Here is a 16,602-nt window from a genome sequence, read left to right on the forward strand (position 1 = left end):
GAATCACGATCCGAGCGAGCCTCTCCGCGTGGAGGTGCTGAACACTCGATGAGATACGATTGTCTCGCGACGGAGTAGAGAACACAGACAGAGCTCACCCCACGACCAAAGTACCGGAACCTCACACCGAAGCCTATCAACAAGGCTCATCCTCTTCCGCCTCTTTGCTGATTGGCTTGGGTGGTTTGGCAGGTGTGTTCGGTCCGCCCGGCACCTTCTTTTCCTTGTGCGACTTGCACCCAGCGTTCTAGAGGACGCAAAAGGAGTCCAAAACATGCTGCATAGCCATTGCGCTCTCGGACAGCCTCCCATCGTAGCTGTTGCGTTCCAAGATCATGGTCTCGTCGTACCCGCATGAACAAGAACGTTCCATTGCCAGTCTCGGTCATGCTCTACGATCCACTGCTGGCGTTCACCGCGTTGGGCGCAATTCGACAAATATCTGCGAATCAGGGGAATGATAACGTGTGGGATGGAACGATGCTCACGCCTCCTCTTCTGCACACTACGTCAGCCCACCAACCAGCTGATATCTAGCCCTGGACCTCAGTTCACCCCGACGCGGTACCGACACTACCTTTGCTCTCGTCCCTTTCTTTCTCTTGTTCAAATCCAGGTGCATCACCGTACCCATCTCCTCGTCCTCACTGTCCCTCATTCAGCTCATCCACCATGGCAGACTACCAGGGTTACACACGCAACGACGATGAGGGAGGGCTTCGCCCACCACCCCACATTCACCAAAGCCACGAATACTACGAAGCACTCCGGCATCAGGAACCACCAGAAATGATACTACTACAGCGTCTCTCCGAGACAGAGTGCATTGCGCGGAAGCCCATCAAGGTGGCCTGGATGTTTCGCGTCAAAGCGTGTTCCGAGATGTGGTTCCTCGGATCGAGATCAGCTCTCTCTGCCGTGGTCCGCGCCGTGTCCGGACCTGGCTTCCGAGCTCCACGACTCAACGCGTGACCTTGCAGCTCACCGACAGAAAGCACAACGTTGCTCAGACCGCACTATGCGTCCTGCGAAAGCGGAAGCCTGACAAGGACGGAGACGCCGATGCCACTGCTCGCCATCGACACGGTTATACGGAGCTTGCGAGAGGAATCATCGTTGCATTTCACGAGCGGAATATTGCTCCCGCGAACATCATTCATCGACGTTGAAGGCACCGCGGCATCGTGCCAGAGATGGAGTGGACGATAGAAACAAGCATCCAGTCTCTCCCTACAGGCTATAGATACCAGCCCGTGATGAGACCACGAGCTCCGTTTCTAATGCGTACTCTTTCCTCACAGACCAGCTAGTCTTCATCTGAGTGTCCTGTCTCCCAATTATGGCGATCCGCGTTATGACAGTCGTCTCGCCGACCACCATTCCTCCCGAGAGCATCGAAACGAACAAAGATTCGAAGTAGACCGTCGTCTGATCAACTTTCCTCTTGCTGTTGTATGAAAGGCAAGCGCATGCCTTTAAGGTTAACGGCAATGACTCGCAGTCTGCCAGATCGAGAACACGTATAACATCGGCATCAAAACACATTCGCAACCCAAGCACCTGATGTCCACGGAGAATGAGCGCAGACTGATCGAACAGCCGCGTGTCACCCAAGCATGGCACCTATGTTCAACGCAATCGAGAACGGTAGAGCATCGGAGCTCGACACCGAATATGACAGCAGCGCGTCTCGCGTGCGCATCGCCCAGAACGCGGCTGCGAGCGCAGCCGCTTCAGGAAACACATCCAACCGTGGTTCGTCTGCTCCCATTTAACCTGGACGCGGACGCTGCAAGCCAGATGTGTCATTCAACAAGGACCTGCTCGACTAGGTGTTTCTGACGGGCGCACCCAGGAAGCAGGTGGGAAGACTATTCGACCAAGCAAAAAGAATCGACAGCACGCAATGGGACCACGGCCTTGGCTTACCCGCGCCGGATGCCTGCTCCCAAGAACGTGCCAGCTCGGAGTCGCGGATTGATTGGCAGAGTGGCGGAAGCTCTCTGGTTCGTTCGTCCGTGGTCAAGTTGTCATCGCTGTCGTCTTGGCTGTCCTCCTTGCGATCTTGTTTGTTGTCACCCTTCGCCAGCGTTCGTCACCTCCTTCGTCAGGACTGAATTACTCAGTTGGAGCGGTGTCGGGGAAGTAACCAAGACATTCTTGCCAAAGCGAACACATACTGCACGGGCGTAGCGTGGCGGCAAGGCGAAAGCATCGTACAAGCAGATCAGCAGCCTGTCAAGCAACGCCAGTGAGGGCGATCAGGAGGCGAACGACAGCGACATGGATGTGCAGGACCCTCACACGCCAGACGATATCGCCAACGACGATAAGACTAGTACCAAGACGCGGATGGCGACACCGATCAGCATCAGCCAACTCCCACGACCGTAGCGATTTCGACAGGACAAGACCCGCCCATGCGTATTATCATCCCGCCCCGCTTGCCGAACTAAGTGCGGCCATTCTTGCGCTCTTGATATGCTCGTCCAAAGGCTGAACAATGTGAATCGATTCTTGCATCGTTGACTTCCTCCGCCTCGTCAACACAGAGTCGAGCAACTCGAAGGCATAAAGCGCGAAGTCGATGCTACGCGTATCCTCGGTAGTGTTAGCCCCTTCATCCAGGCGACCGTGGACCAGATGAATAAGAAGACTCACGCCCATGGTGAGGAATTGCGACAGGCTCTTCTGGGACACACCGGAGGACTTTCGGTTGGCGAGGCGGTTGTGGAATACCTCACCCGCCGCGTCCAGGAGAAGCTCGACGCCAACGGTGCTCCAGCAAGCGGCACGAACTTGACGGAATGGGAGTGAAGGATGGGCACAGCTACTTGTGGACAATGATCGGCATGGGTTCTGGTGAGGAGTGATCGGGAGACGAGACTACATGTGTGTGATAGTGTTGGCGAGGAGTGGTCTCGCTCTGGAATGACGATTGAAAGGGTGAGTCTTTCTTTGTCCACGAGGCTTCTTGTGATGTTCGCGGGCGTCGCAGCTTTCTAGATCCGTCGTCTTGGTAGGTTTGCTGATTGTGGCGTTCCACCTTGGTACCTGAGGGTGTCATGCCTCCTATCGTAAGCAAGTGGAGAATAGCCAGGAAGAGTTTACCGGCGTGCTCTTCCTTGGTCCTGCCGTATGCGCAAAGGTTGTCCTCAGTGGACTTGGCGTCGAGCTTCCATCGTAGATCATCGCGTCGGTGTCTATACTACTGACACAGATGACGGCGAGAGATCGAATCTGGTCAGAGAGCTCTCGCGAGACTCTTCTCAAAGGCCATACTAGTCGCGGCCATGATGGTGGTGAGCAGTCCCACATCTGACGACGCGTAACTTGATCATATGGCCCTCTTCGCGCTGGACACCCGATCTCCGCCCTCCGCCGGTCCGTCCCGGCTTATTTGCCCGGCTTCAAGTTCCAACTTCCTCACCAGGCTTTCTTCACAACTCTTCCTCGACCCACCGACACCGCAAAATCAACAATCGACGCCGCCAACACAATGGAGCATCTCGGCGCCTTCGGCAAGCTCAGCCCAGAGCTGCGCAACATCATCTACGAACACGCCGCTCTTTCCGCCACCACTCCCTTCTCCACCACCCAGTACTACAACCGCCGCGGTCCCACCCTCGCCCTCCTCTCCACCAACAGCACCATCAACAACGAGTTCGAAACCGTCCTCGACGCCCGCGCAGCTTACAGCACCACCATCGACCTCAACAGCCCGAGCTACGATACCTTCACCGCTCCACGCGCCGAGGAAGCGAAGAACTTGACGGTCAAGGTGCACTTGGCTCCTAAGCTGTCGGCCGAGAATCCTCACTGGAGGCAGCTCCGCGAGCCGTTGTGCATCATCGCCGCGACCAGCGTAGAGGGACCAGAGTCTCTGCGCATCGAATGTGTGGTGCTGGATGACCGGGAGGACGACGGCACTATGAGGGCGTTGGGGGTGTTTTGTAAGAAGAGCGATACGCTTCGCGAGTATGAGATCGTCTTCAGGGACGATTGTTTCGGGCGGAAGTACACTATGAGCAATAAGGTAAGTTGTGCTCTTGAAAGTAGAGCAACGAAGATGACTAACATATTCGACAGCGCGGAAAGGCCGGTGACGAATAGGACGAGGAGGAGCCCTGCATTGTGAGCGGTGCGATCGAGGGCTGCAAAGAGGACGAATAAGACGGACGAGGTTCCAAGATATGTGTGTTCGAACGATCGTGTCGGACAGTTGCGGAGGACCCGGGCGTGGATGAATATGTTTCCGGATTCGCTCATACACAAAGGAAAGCGGTGGGGTTTACTGCTGTGCTGCATTCGACATGAAATCTGCTTTGTTCTCTCGGCAACTTGAAGCAAGAAAAGCGAGCAGCCTCCTTCACGGAAGAAGCATGGCACGAGTCCCAGGGGTGCAAAACACACGTTCTAGAATTCCAGAATGCAGTGTTGGCTACGACTCTGCCGTAGGTTTGCCTGCAGAATCCAATGCACATCTACTCTCAGCGAGTGACGAGGCTTCAACCCTGTGATTTATCGACCGCCTCGAGCTCCGTTCTGCCAGTATGAACGACTTCATCGTGTGACGATCCTGCGGTACAGTATAGACTGACCTTCCACTAAATTGTCTTGCTACCTACTGACCGTCCGTCAAATCCATCTACGATACCATCGTGAGGCCACGACTGATTCACAGCCACGTACGCATCCCAACAGCAAGTCCTCACCCTCCCTTCCCGGTAAATCCCCGCCCCGCCCCGCAGCCGTAACCTGATGTGAATAAATACCCCTCCATCTCGTCTCGTCTCCAACGAATCAAATCCAAATTTGCAACAACAGCTGGATAGTCAAGTGGTATGACGCCCCATGTACAAGCCCGGTGAGGGGGTGAGTATTACCCTTCGGGGTGCGGCGTCCTGTGATCCGGAGGTAGCTTGGGGAGGCCGAGGTTCGATTCCTTGTCTAGCTATGAGTTTCTTTTTGGTGTTTCGGTGATTTCGGTGATGTGAGTGGCGAAGAGGAGAGGGAGATGGACGCGGCTCGAGTAGGGAGATGGACGCGGCTCGAGTAGGGAGATGGGATGATCTTTTTGCCTGCTGAAAGGATGCTTTGTCGATATCGTGGAGTGTGCCGGCGAATTGGCTCGTATTTGCCAGTCTGGTGGCGACAAGGACGCGTTGGGAGGAATGCACGTTGGCACCGAGGGACGGGCCCAGCTGGGGTCACATCTCGATAACTTGATCTCCTACAGAGTGCGGGTTTCTCGGTTCGAATGAGTGGGTACTCAGACGATTTCAATCGCTACTGGACGCGAGGTCGTTCGACTTCCCACTGCTCCGCTCACTGTTCCGCCGGGTTCGCACTAACCCCGTGAACGAAAGTCTCGTACGACCACGACGATAGCGTGCATCAACAGACTTCATGCTCCTGCTCTCGATTGACTGAGGCCCACAAGAGCAATTTCTTACGTCTCGCGACGATCCCGTCACCGAGTGAGAAGTACGAGATCGTTCCTACACCAACGTCTACAGCTCGCGAGATGGCGGACACCAAGCGTTCGAACCAACAGTACTTAGACATTACCGAGCAGCGGCTGGTGGACGGCCACATTGCTGCCGTTGCTCATGATCGCAGTGGTGCCAGTAATGCCGGTGTGGGCATCGGAGCTGACAGTGTTGTCGTTCTGGCCAGTGGTGTCGGCGGCGCTGACTTCTGGTTGGAGTCTCCACTTGGGTTATCGGTGTTAACGTGAGCGGTCGTGTTGGGAGACTCCTCAGCTTCCCAGCTGGATCTTCACTTAACGGAGCTTTTTGACAGCAGTGGCGAACACGTCGGGAGGACGTTCCTCGAACATACGCTACGAGGAGGACATGAGGCATATAGGAGGTTACCCGGTCAAACCGCTTTTGACGGCAACCCGTGGTTCAATTAATTGCTCGAGCGCGGGCTAGGATAAGATGTGTACGTACGGGCACACCGTAATCGGAGCTCCCTGTCAGCCAACGCTGCCGTCATCCCCCTAGGGTGCAACTCAAACCTCGTAAGACCATCGATGCAAGCCAACGTGGATAATCCTGGGTGAGCCTTTCACAAGTATTAAATTCAACCGGCCACAAGCTCACATTTCATCGCACTGCCATACAGTCTGCTGGTCCAATACCACCGCACTCGCTCTCTGACTTCGCTGTTACTACAACCGACCTGCCCTCCACTTCCTCTCCTCCGCTCGAGACGATCTCCGGCCAAGTGACCGTCTTCAGGTCATCATAGCTAGTCGCAACGGGAGCAAAGGTAGGTATCGGATGTATCCCGGGCGTCGCTCTTCTCTCGAGTTTCGGTCGGCCGGCGAACAATGCTTGCTACAGTTTGTTGACGGTCTCTTCGAAGATGTCTTCGGCATCGTAGAGTGGAATGCTGCGTCCAGCTGAGAGATCCCTGCGTGTGCATCTTGTGGACGGCAATTCAAGGGAGGGAGCGATCGGTCTTCCTAGCGAACACGAAACGGGCGAGTCATAGGGTTTTCGGTCAAGGTGAATGCTGTACTTTGAGCTAGAGCAATCTCAATCCTTGGCCGACATGTTGATATATTGACAGGATGGTCAGTACCTTGGTTCCTTGAGCAGTAAGTCAAGACGCTAGGCCAATGTGACTTTCCTCCTTTCCTGCCAAGTAGGTCGTGTTCGTTGTTGCTAGGCATGGGCACATGGAACTTTGTCCATCGAAGCAGCGATGTTCAGACTGCAGGATTACCCTAATAAGACTCTTATACTGCTCTCCGACTCTGCTACTGGTTCGACCACTGATAATGTCTACCACTGCCATCGGCTCGAGACAATCCCAGCTTCGTTCCTGCTGCCAGGTCGATTGCAGCTGAAGTATGCTGGCCTCGATGAGAGATGTAATCGATAAAATCCTGTCTAGCATACGAGAGCAGAACGTCGGGACGAAGGAGCGAGCAGGTCCTGAGTCTGCGGTGCTATCTTCGGAGGGTAAGACGCAAACTGCTGTGTCTGGGAAGAGGGCGTTCCAAGATCGTGGGAAAGGGCAAATGGGAAGAAGAGGTCCATCTTGCCTCTTGTGGAGGCATCGCTGACCGGAACTCCTACGCATTTAATCAGAGCAAAGCAGGTATATACACCCATTTCGAGACTGGAGGATACCGCGAGTCAGTCATTTCTGCAATGACCATCTTCCATCCCCACCAGCTCTCGACCGCCACTCATGTCGCCATTCCCATCTCAAGTACCCAACTCCCCATTCCCGGCTCTCATCCTCTCCACCTCCCAATTGACGTCCATTCAGTACACCACATCCTCATCAATCCATCTCGTCTGGCCGTCTCCTACCCCTCCGCCCTCCCACCCGCAAAATCCACCATCCGATCTCTGATCCAAGGTGCGGGAATCCCAGGTCCCAGCAGCGGACCAAGCCTCGCATCCAGCTGCTTCGAGATACGGGTCTCCTCATCCTCTCGGTAATAGAAATCGCGGCGAGCGGGTTGGGCGTAGGCCTCGGCGGCGGCGAAGCAGCGGCTTTGGTGCGTGTTGTAGGACTGTGAGATAGGCGTAAGCAGGGTATGTGAGGGAGAAGTGAGGTGGATGGAGTATGATTAGAGTAGGAGTACGTACGGCTCGCGCTTCATCGTAGATGGCAGTGCAGGTTGCGAGGAGTTCGACGTTGGAGGCGGAGGCGAAGACGAGGTCGTAAATTTGCAAGCGGATCTCTGGCGGGATTGTTTCGAGGAGGGGACAGCGGGCTGTTGGTGTGGCGGCGGGAGGGTTGCTGTGGTTGATGGACGACATAGTGGAGAGCGTGGTAGTGATGTGGTTGAGAACGTCGGGAGTGAAGGTGTTTTGAGAATTTTCGAACTTGGTCAAGGTTGGAGCTTGGCGGGCACGGGAATGTCGGTATGTGCTACGATCCTTCGAGTCTTCGAAGCGGCAGAACGATATGGAGCTCGTATGGGCAGCTGAACGAGATATGTTGAAGACATCGAGCATTAAACCGCTGGAGATCACAACGAAACGAGATCATGGCATTCTATTCAGGACACTGAATCCATAGCTCTCTCGACCGCGCATCGCCTGCCCTATCCTCCTACCAACTTCAACCCTCCCTCCTCATCCTCCTCCCAAACCGGCCAATCCTGCGCCTCATCCGCCTTCTTCCACCCCTCCACCGCCTCATCCATGTCCGGCCAGTACGCAATGTCGCCCATTCCCGACGGCCCCATTGGGTGCCACTCCTCCAGCACCATGGCCACCATCTCGTGCTTTCCCTCTGCTTTCAACGCCTTCTCCCACACCCACGGCGGTGGGAGACCAGGCCCGTGGAGCTCACCCACTTTGGGTTCACCGATGCGGCGGGGATCTTGGAGGTTCTGTTGGCGGTGGAGGCGGGCCTCTTAGAAGGCGTTGTAGACCTGCCAGGCACATGTTAGCTGTGTAAGAGAGTGGTTTGGGAAGGGGGCGGGAAGGACGTACGACATGAGCTTCATCGAAAATGAGCCTGCAAGTCTTGAGGATGTCGAACGGGGCGTTTTTCCAGCCTTTGCCGAAGACGTATTGGTAGATTCGGACTCGGAGCTCGGGAGGGATTTTCTCGATGAGAGGGCAGCCGGTGGTTGGCGGGATGGAGGGGTTGGTGGCGGAGTTGGAGGACGACATGGTGGAGAGTGTTGTTGTGGTGGAGGAGGTTTTGGAGATGTTCAGCTGGAGGATTCAGCGTTGGCCATGGGAGAAGCTTGGCGAGTCGCCGGACGTCAGCCCGCATGATTTGCGCAGAGTCGAGTGTTCAGGCTGAAGTCGAGCAAGAGGTACCCGTTGGGGATCAGGAACAATACATGTGAGAGATGCAGCGACAAAGCAGAGACCCATTGCTTCTAGTATCATAGACACTTGATGAAATAGCAGCATGCGCACCCAAGTTCATTTCCAACTGCGAGAATGTACGCCTCCTCACCTCGCCCATCTATACAGTCCACAGCCTCCTCCCCTCCTTCACAAACATCTCAATTCTCGCCATCCTCCTCTCCTCCAGCAACATACGGCTTCTCCGGGTCATAAGTTCCGTCAATAATCGAGTCCATAACCCCCAAGCATCTCTTGGCTTCGGCCATCACTGTTTTAACGCGAAGGCGGGCACAGTGACCGAAGATCTGGGGAGGAGGAAGAGACGTTAGCGGGATCATACCCGATTCGCGCAACGGTCTGGACTTGACTTACGGGCTTTGCTTCGTTGTTGATGACAGAACAGGTGCGTAGCAGTCCTAAGCCGGGTTTGAGAGGGCCAGGACCAAAGGTGTACTCGTAGATTCGGAGGCGGAGTTCTGGTGCGATCTCGAGCAGGGTGCAGTTTGTTGGTGGCATGGTGGTGGGATGGTTGCTGGAGTTGGAGGTGACCATGATTGAGGATGGCGCGTCCAGCGATGTTGTTGTTGGGATGGAGAGAGAACTCGTTTCAGCTCATATGATCCGTCGCTGGCGGATTCGGGCGGGAGTCTAAGCTTAAGTGACTGTCTCGACGTCAGCCCGCATGTTCCGCGGCTGTAGTGAGCGGAGATTTCCAATGGGGTGGGACAGTTGTGAGAGCCTCGGGCCAAGTGCCCGCATGGCGAACAGTAGGACGGGCGCTGGTCGTCGATTGGGTTCATCATTTCCGGAGAGCTGGGCAGACTAACTAACCATAAGTTTGATGGATGCAGCGATATCGTGAAGTCGGAGATGGGAGCATGTGTGTACACAATCTCTGTTTATTACATCGAGAAGCGGATACACTCTTTGTTAGCTACCAGGCACGATTACTGCGATGCTACAGCCGGACGCTATCATTAACGTACTTCCACTCGTCCAAATGAGCCGTGCTGGCTGCGCAAAGACGGCTGAAGCCGTCCCGGTCCGGGTATCCAGTCTTAAGATTCGCTTCCCTAAACCTCCAAACCCCACAGCGTACAATCGTGCAATCGTCCCTTCGTCGTGGACTTCAACTCGCTGGCCACGACTCTACCTTCGCGATCTTTGCCGTCAGACTCTCGCCAACCTCCACTCACTCCCGCACCATGAACATGTCATCCGCCACGGTCGACGGCACGGTGTCATCAACGCCTGGACAATATGCCGCAGCCGAAACGACACTGAGCGCTGCCGCGCGGTTCTTTGAGATCTACGAGATGACGGAAGAAGTCCTTCAATACCTCGATCCGGCGCAAATTATGCGAACTCAGGGAATCATGCGCAAGTTTCGGGAAGTCATTGGCTCCAGCCCTGTTGTACGAGAAGCGGCATTCCTGAGGGAGCACAAAGTTCCAAACAACATCATCTGGGAGGTCGGATACAAGAATCGACGACCAAAAGAAATCAAGTCATTCTCGAGCGCAACTTCCGACTGGAACCCGAACGTACCCAAGCATCTCGGTCGGTACTGCGACACTGCGGGCCGTCCGAGGGCCTACAATTTCGAAGATGGCTTCTTCCGCTACGCCGTCCACGAGATCAATCCAGCTGTGCTGTCTTCACTATCCGCCCATCTGCCAGGTACCGGATTGTGCAGCTGTCCTGTATGCATCATGTCCAAAGACATTGGTGTGACAGGAGACATGCGCAATGCCGGCGTGCATCCCGTGCTGAGTCGGAGCAAGTCAGCATCACATTGCACTGGCTCGCTCAGAAGGAAATGCTCGCGAAGAACGCCTCTTGCCTAGAGATGTTCCTCTGCGATCCACCGGTCAAGACTGCTGTGGTTCTCTATCGTCGGCCACAGAGGACGTCGTTCGACCCGGGCGAACGCCCCATTTTCCGCGATATGGATGAGGAGGGCGGGATTAAGGTTCGTCATGTTCTCGAACCTTTGGAGGGCATGGCTGCCGGTGTTTGTGCCGGAAATGTGTTTTCGCGAGGTCATTACTTTGCTGCTCCTGGTACTGCGGAGCGAGTTGAGGCGTGGAAGCCGGGAATGGGGTGTCAGGTGAACTCATACCTTCAATCGTCGAAGAATTCTTACAAGCACGGACGAGGCCGACCCGATCCCGTGTCAATTCCCGACTTCAGTGCGCCTGGTGACACCCTTGAATCGACACCACTTTGCGAGTCTCCTCCGTACCTTACGCACCACTTCTCTTGTCACTCAATCTCGTTCTGCAAAGTGTCATAGCTTTCAGCTTTACTATGATACAAGCATGATGGCGCATTTCGAAACCACTCTTGCACTGCGTCCTCCATCTCCGGCGAACTCGACGGCCACGACAAAGCAAGACGCCATGGCACAATCTCCCAACGCTGCGGCGCGATTCTTCGGTATCTACGAATTGGTCGAGGAAGTCCTGCAATATCTTGCGCCTGCGCAGATCGCACGGACACAACGAGTCTCGCGCACGTTCCAAGATGTGTTGAAGAGAAGCCATCGTGTGCGACAAATCGCCTTTCTCGAATGGACCGGGAAGCAGGACGTATCCATCTGGCAAATCAATTACCAATATCATCAGGCGACGAGTATCGAAGTCCACGACTCACCACCAAACGGCTACGACTCTCAACAAGACTTTCTCAACCACAGGTTCACACCACCGCCGGGTCACAATTTGTTCTCGATCTTGAGCAGCTGCTTCTTCCGCCTGCCGACTTTTCGGCCAAATCCGAGCCTTCTGCAAAGCGACGCTCATCTCATGTCTACAAACATGCTATGCGGCTGTCCTTCATGTGCGGTGCCAACCCCAACAGCCCGGCAGATCGTCCCATTCACCCTCAATCTCCGATGCCGGAACGCTCTGGACAAGAACAGTTCATGTCTGAACATGTTCATTTGCGATCCGCCGGTCTGCGCAATCGGTGTCAAGTATCTTCGATACTCGCCGACGAATCGTCCCAGCAACAAGACCCGATTCATGATGCTGAATATCTTCAAGTCAAGTGGCATTACTGTCCGGGACATTCTGGAGCCGATGCGAAAGGAGCACTCTGGATACTTTGTCGAGTCGATATGGCTGCATGAAGGCCGTTTTGTGTCCGCAGAGTCGCAGGAGCAAGTCCGGTCGTGGGAACAGGGAACGAAGTGCAGAACGGTGATGAAGATGGAAGAAGAGAAAGAGAGGATGCTTCAGAAGTAGATGGGTCGCAACCAAGAGATCAGGGAATATGCATAGGCGGAAAGAACTGGAAACATGGAAGCATCAAGAATATCGAGGGAGAGCAGGACCTTTGAGTTACACTGTCATCAGCCGGGCGATAGAGCATAGACTCAAGGTTACAGGGACAAGGCTCAAATTTGTCAAAAGCGGAACGAACTGAGTGTGGTTGGCGGTGAATGAACAGTGCCGGTGCATGCGATGCAGAGTAACGACACTTACATGCTCTCACCATGCTTTTCGCAATCTTATTTCGAGCAAGAATCCCAGAGCAAGGAGCACTCTAATGTGTCCCACGAGTTAGAACGTTGGAGAAAAACCGCTGTCCAGCCAGCGGTAAGTAGGTGTAATCAGTCAGAGCTCACCAAGTAGACTGAAGCCGCCCCGAAGACGAGTCCGTTCTCACCCTGCTTCCCCCTAAGTTGGGTGTCTTCATTTTCCTTGCTGTCCTTGATTTCTACCGTAGGCGTGATTGTTCAGGCCAGATTCCTTCAAGCCATTCGGCAGAGCTGGCGCGAGGTTTCAAACCTGAAGCCCATCACCAAGCCGCCAGCGGCGTGGACCAGAGACAGCTTCGCTCGTTGGCCATATGACCTAGACTGCCCATTCACTCGTCGGACCAGTCACGTTACGGCCTGTGCCGTCCCGATCCCGTTTGTCTTCTCGACTGACTCCCTCCCGACCCTCCTACAAACGGGACCACTTCTCCAACTGTATTCCGCCGCCTCGTACCCAGGTTCTTAGCTTTGAGAAAATACCGACATGATGGCGCATGCAAGCTTTCCGTCCACATTGCCTTCGGCAGACATGGTCACCGTGCCGGAAACGTCAAACGCTGCAGCGCAATTCTTCGGGATCTACGAGATGGTCGAGCAAGTCATGCAATACATGGAGCCTGCGCATATTCTACGGAGCCAGAAAGTATCGCGCACGTTCCGAGAGGTTGTTCGGTCCAGTCCTCGCGTACAAACAGCCGCGTACCTGAGACCGCCAATTGATGCCAGGAGGCCCATCTGGCAAGTGGTATATCGAGGAAGTCAGCCGTTCAAGATCATATATCACCCATGCCGAAGCACATATCGGAAAACCATGGATCGTTCAATGGCGGAGAGAGTCACGAGCGGACCCATGCGCCACATCGACTACACCGGCGAGAATGGCCAGTTGAACATATCTCCTGCCCAGCCAAATCCGAGCATTCTGAGGTTCTCCAAGCCTCTCATGACCGACGTCACTCTTTGCGGCTGCCCGACCTGCATAATGTCGGAGGACGTGGGCTGGCGCTTCCGAGAAGGCGAGAACGACCGACAACCACGGATCATGACTACCACTTTTCCCAGCATCCCGCTGCAAGACCTGGTAGCTAAGAACAGTTCGTGCCTGGGCATGTTCCTGAGCTCGCCACCAATCACACGCGCCACAATCATCCTCGCACTAACAGGCCCAGAGACTATCAAGGGAGTATTCCCGACCTGCAGACACCACATGGCAAGACCCGGTGGAATCACGGTGCGGCATCTCCTTGAAGCTGCAGAGCGCCGTGGTCCGAAGCTGGTGATTCACTCGATATGGCCGCACGGCGATTACTGCTGGGCCACAGAGCAGACGCAGGAGCGGGTTCGGCTGTGGGAAGTCGGAGCGCCATGCAAGAAAGTCCTGAGAGACAAAGCGATGAGTGAGCAGGAGGTCAAAGAGCAAGAAGTCCGAAAGCAGGAGCTCAAGCAAGAAGAAGTCAAAGCGCAGGAGGTCAAAGAAAAGGCACTCGCGACGAAAGAACTCGAGCAGCGAGAGGCCAAAGCGAAGAGAGTCAAGGAAGCCGAGCGTAGAGATCGAAAGCTGAAAGAAGCTGAGTTCAAAGCCAACATTATGAGGAACCAGGAGAGCGATCAAATCAGCGAAGCTAAAAAGAGTTGTCATCGACCTACGGCGCCGCATACTCTCGCAAAGTGCCTGATCTCCGACGAAGGCAGGGTGAAGGCCAAGCCAACTCAGAGCAGTGATTGGAGAGGATTTACATTTGGAGCGTGATCAGTACCATCGTGGCGGATTGTTGAAAGATCGGCTCTCTGTGCATGGGATCAGACGGCAGACTTGGAAGGTGCCAAGACTGGGAATGACCTGACCTACAAGTCGTTGAGTGATGGCCTGGACACATTGCGTCTGGTCTGGGGAAGACGGACAGCAAATGGAGGACTGAGAAGACATTGGCGATTCAGAAAGAGGACGGAGAAGACACTGGCGGTTCAGATACAGGACTGAGAAGATACTGGCGATGCCCACGAAGGAGTTTGCGATTACGAAGCTCTTTTGCAAGTTCAGGGCGACCTGGAGTTTCGGGAGATCGAGCTAGTCCGCACTGTACTGACAAGGTGAGATACGGTCGAAGCGGTTTCAGAGAAATCGTATAGGAACTGCCTTCCTCCAGCATTCGTTCAAACTTCCGCACCTCGTTCCGTTCACACATCATCTCGTCCACGCCCATTAGCAACGTCCAACCTCTGATCCTTCCCCAAACACTTCAATGTGGATCGGAGGAGCCTGGGACACCGTAATCAATGGAAACAACGCTTCACTGTCAGGGCCATGTTGGCTAGATTTGAGGCGTAAGGGGTCTCATGGAACGAGCGGTTGCAATTTGGTGTGGTGTCTTTGCTTTTGCGAGTGCATCTGATGGGTACCTTGCACCTGTCAATGGTTTATTGTGTTACTGGGACCGCGGCGGTGGAAGGAGAGAACTTGGATGCGGTTGTAGCGGGCATAGTCTGGGCATGGGTTGAAGCATGGCTGCTTGAGGCTTCATGCTCGATGTTCCAGGGTTGACACTTCGCAGCTGTGATGGTTGGAGAGTCCAGATTGAATGCGAGAAGTCGAGAGGTCAACATCGAGTAAGATCAGTTCGTTGGGTACATAAACCATGGGGAACAAATCGTCTGCTTGATGCATCGTTCTATAGTACTCACACACTAGCATCGGGTACCTGCGAAGGTATTCGCCAGAAGGCGTCGTCTGCGAATTGTGTTCCTCGCGTTGTCGATTGACACAGCTTCCTCTCAAGTTTGATCCTTTCGAGGCCGAGCGAGATCTCATTAATGAGCCTCGTCATTCTGTCGTCGACAACCCAACCACAGTCGTGCCCGTGTCTCGTGAAACCCTTCCTTCCATCACCTACGTCAGCCACACCTTCAACTTGCCTACCACCTTGCCCAACACGCCGCCCTTAACCCCCTCTCCCACTTCCTTAGCCTGCGTCGCGACACGCGCGCGTTTCGCCTTTTGCTTCGCGCCCTATCGAAGCAGATCAATACCACGCCACAGAAGGCTAGGAGTTCGCGAAACTCACCTTCATCTCCGCAGTAACCTTCTTGATCTTAGCCTCAAGCACGCCAATTTCACGTCCCAACTTGCGACGCTTCTCGCAAAGGCTGGAGTACTCGCCGCTGCGGGCTTCGGACATGCTGGCGCCTTCTGCGGTCTGGTGTTCGAAATGATTAGCTTGGTTGAGGTGAGGTAAACGAGGATGGTAGCTGAGAAGGGAGAGGTAGAGGCTGACCTTGATGCGCTTGTTCAGAGCCTTCATGTCGCGTTCGCGGTTGGTGAGGAGGAAGTGGTCGGCCGTGAGGCGGCTGTCGTACTCTGCGAGCAAGGCGCAGTGAGAGGTAGGCATCGTTGCGATCGTATCGATGCCGTTGATGTGGTGGTTGGATGGTGTGGTTTGATGAAGCAATTGTCTTCTCCGCGTTTTGACGCGTTCTGAAAGTGGTTTTGACGGAGTTGGGTTGGTGCTGATGCTCGAGAAGAATCGAACTTGGCTCGCGCGTGAATGCATTGGCTGCGTAGCATGTGTTTTGTGACGTTCGGCTTGGATTCACTCCTAATGGCTTTGCGACATCTGAGAGCTTTGCTGGAGGCTGATGGTCCGTATATGTGAATTGAGTCCAGATATCGTACCATATCGTACCAATCGCCAGAATCTTTACATCACCGTTTGGGCTTGTATGGGTGTTGAAGAGGTTGTATTGCTGTCGCACTCGACTCCAGACTCAATACATGGCTGTCCTGCTCGCTATGACCGTGATGCAGACGATCGAGGTGTCGCTTTCTGCGCTGCGAGTCTTGCATAGAGGTCCACAGATCGCCATACTCACAGCTGCAGACCTTAAAGCAGCCTTCCATGTCTTCGATTGGAAAGTCTTACTCATCCGTCGGCGCCTGTCGTACGGGCCATACTGCAACGTCCGCAGTCCCGCGTTTATGCTGCTGTTTTCAATTCGCTCTCGGTCTTCCGCATACAATCTTCCGTTCCGTCGCTTCCTGCAGTCACGCCGGTCTTCAGCTTCAGCTTCACCGGATCCGTTTCTCTTCGTACTCATGCTGCGAGGAAGATGGAGCTCGCAAGATATGCAGGAACGCGTCCGAGAAGCACCTTGACCTGAATCTCCCTCGTCTCGCTTGTTTCGTGCTTTCTATAGCGCTGGATGAAGCCAGCTGAACGAGTC

General features: G+C 54.6%; 7 protein-coding genes across 7 annotated transcripts; 4 read left to right on the forward strand and 3 right to left on the reverse strand.

Annotated features, from left to right (window-relative positions):
* Positions 1–1,616: 1,616 nt before the first annotated feature.
* MYCGRDRAFT_94833 (uncharacterized protein) lies at positions 1,617–2,394 on the forward strand (the record flags this gene model as incomplete). The annotated part of the gene is made up of 3 exons (XM_003850877.1): positions 1,617–1,694; positions 1,833–2,006; positions 2,194–2,394. The coding sequence occupies 3 exons, from the start codon at positions 1,617–1,619 to the stop codon at positions 2,392–2,394; spliced, it is 453 nt and encodes a 150-aa protein (XP_003850925.1).
* A 1,105-nt stretch (positions 2,395–3,499) lies between these two features.
* On the forward strand, positions 3,500–4,113 carry MYCGRDRAFT_94834 (uncharacterized protein; the record flags this gene model as incomplete). The annotated part of the gene is made up of 2 exons (XM_003850878.1): positions 3,500–4,036; positions 4,090–4,113. 2 exons carry the CDS (start codon positions 3,500–3,502, stop codon positions 4,111–4,113), a joined length of 561 nt encoding a protein of 186 aa, XP_003850926.1.
* A 3,217-nt stretch (positions 4,114–7,330) lies between these two features.
* On the reverse strand, positions 7,331–8,654 carry MYCGRDRAFT_94835 (uncharacterized protein; the record flags this gene model as incomplete). The annotated part of the gene is made up of 4 exons (XM_003850910.1): positions 7,331–7,540; positions 7,617–7,910; positions 8,090–8,389; positions 8,472–8,654. The coding sequence occupies 4 exons, from the start codon at positions 8,652–8,654 to the stop codon at positions 7,331–7,333; spliced, it is 987 nt and encodes a 328-aa protein (XP_003850958.1).
* Positions 8,655–8,998: 344 nt separating this feature from the next.
* MYCGRDRAFT_94836 (uncharacterized protein) lies at positions 8,999–9,392 on the reverse strand (the record flags this gene model as incomplete). Its single annotated transcript, XM_003850909.1, has 2 exons — positions 8,999–9,145; positions 9,213–9,392. 2 exons carry the CDS (start codon positions 9,390–9,392, stop codon positions 8,999–9,001), a joined length of 327 nt encoding a protein of 108 aa, XP_003850957.1.
* Positions 9,393–10,045: 653 nt separating this feature from the next.
* MYCGRDRAFT_94837 (uncharacterized protein) lies at positions 10,046–12,088 on the forward strand (the record flags this gene model as incomplete). The annotated part of the gene is made up of 3 exons (XM_003850879.1): positions 10,046–10,543; positions 10,654–10,812; positions 11,144–12,088. The coding sequence occupies 3 exons, from the start codon at positions 10,046–10,048 to the stop codon at positions 12,086–12,088; spliced, it is 1,602 nt and encodes a 533-aa protein (XP_003850927.1).
* A 780-nt stretch (positions 12,089–12,868) lies between these two features.
* MYCGRDRAFT_94838 (uncharacterized protein) lies at positions 12,869–14,134 on the forward strand (the record flags this gene model as incomplete). The annotated part of the gene is made up of 1 exon (XM_003850880.1): positions 12,869–14,134. One exon carries the CDS (start codon positions 12,869–12,871, stop codon positions 14,132–14,134), a length of 1,266 nt encoding a protein of 421 aa, XP_003850928.1.
* A 1,137-nt stretch (positions 14,135–15,271) lies between these two features.
* MYCGRDRAFT_94839 (uncharacterized protein) lies at positions 15,272–15,770 on the reverse strand (the record flags this gene model as incomplete). Its single annotated transcript, XM_003850908.1, has 2 exons — positions 15,272–15,391; positions 15,447–15,770. The coding sequence occupies 2 exons, from the start codon at positions 15,768–15,770 to the stop codon at positions 15,272–15,274; spliced, it is 444 nt and encodes a 147-aa protein (XP_003850956.1).
* Positions 15,771–16,602: the final 832 nt, after the last annotated feature.

The sequence above is a fragment of the Zymoseptoria tritici genome, chromosome 7, assembly GCF_000219625.1.
Source record: "Zymoseptoria tritici IPO323 chromosome 7, whole genome shotgun sequence".
Lineage (NCBI taxonomy): Eukaryota > Fungi > Ascomycota > Dothideomycetes > Mycosphaerellales > Mycosphaerellaceae > Zymoseptoria > Zymoseptoria tritici.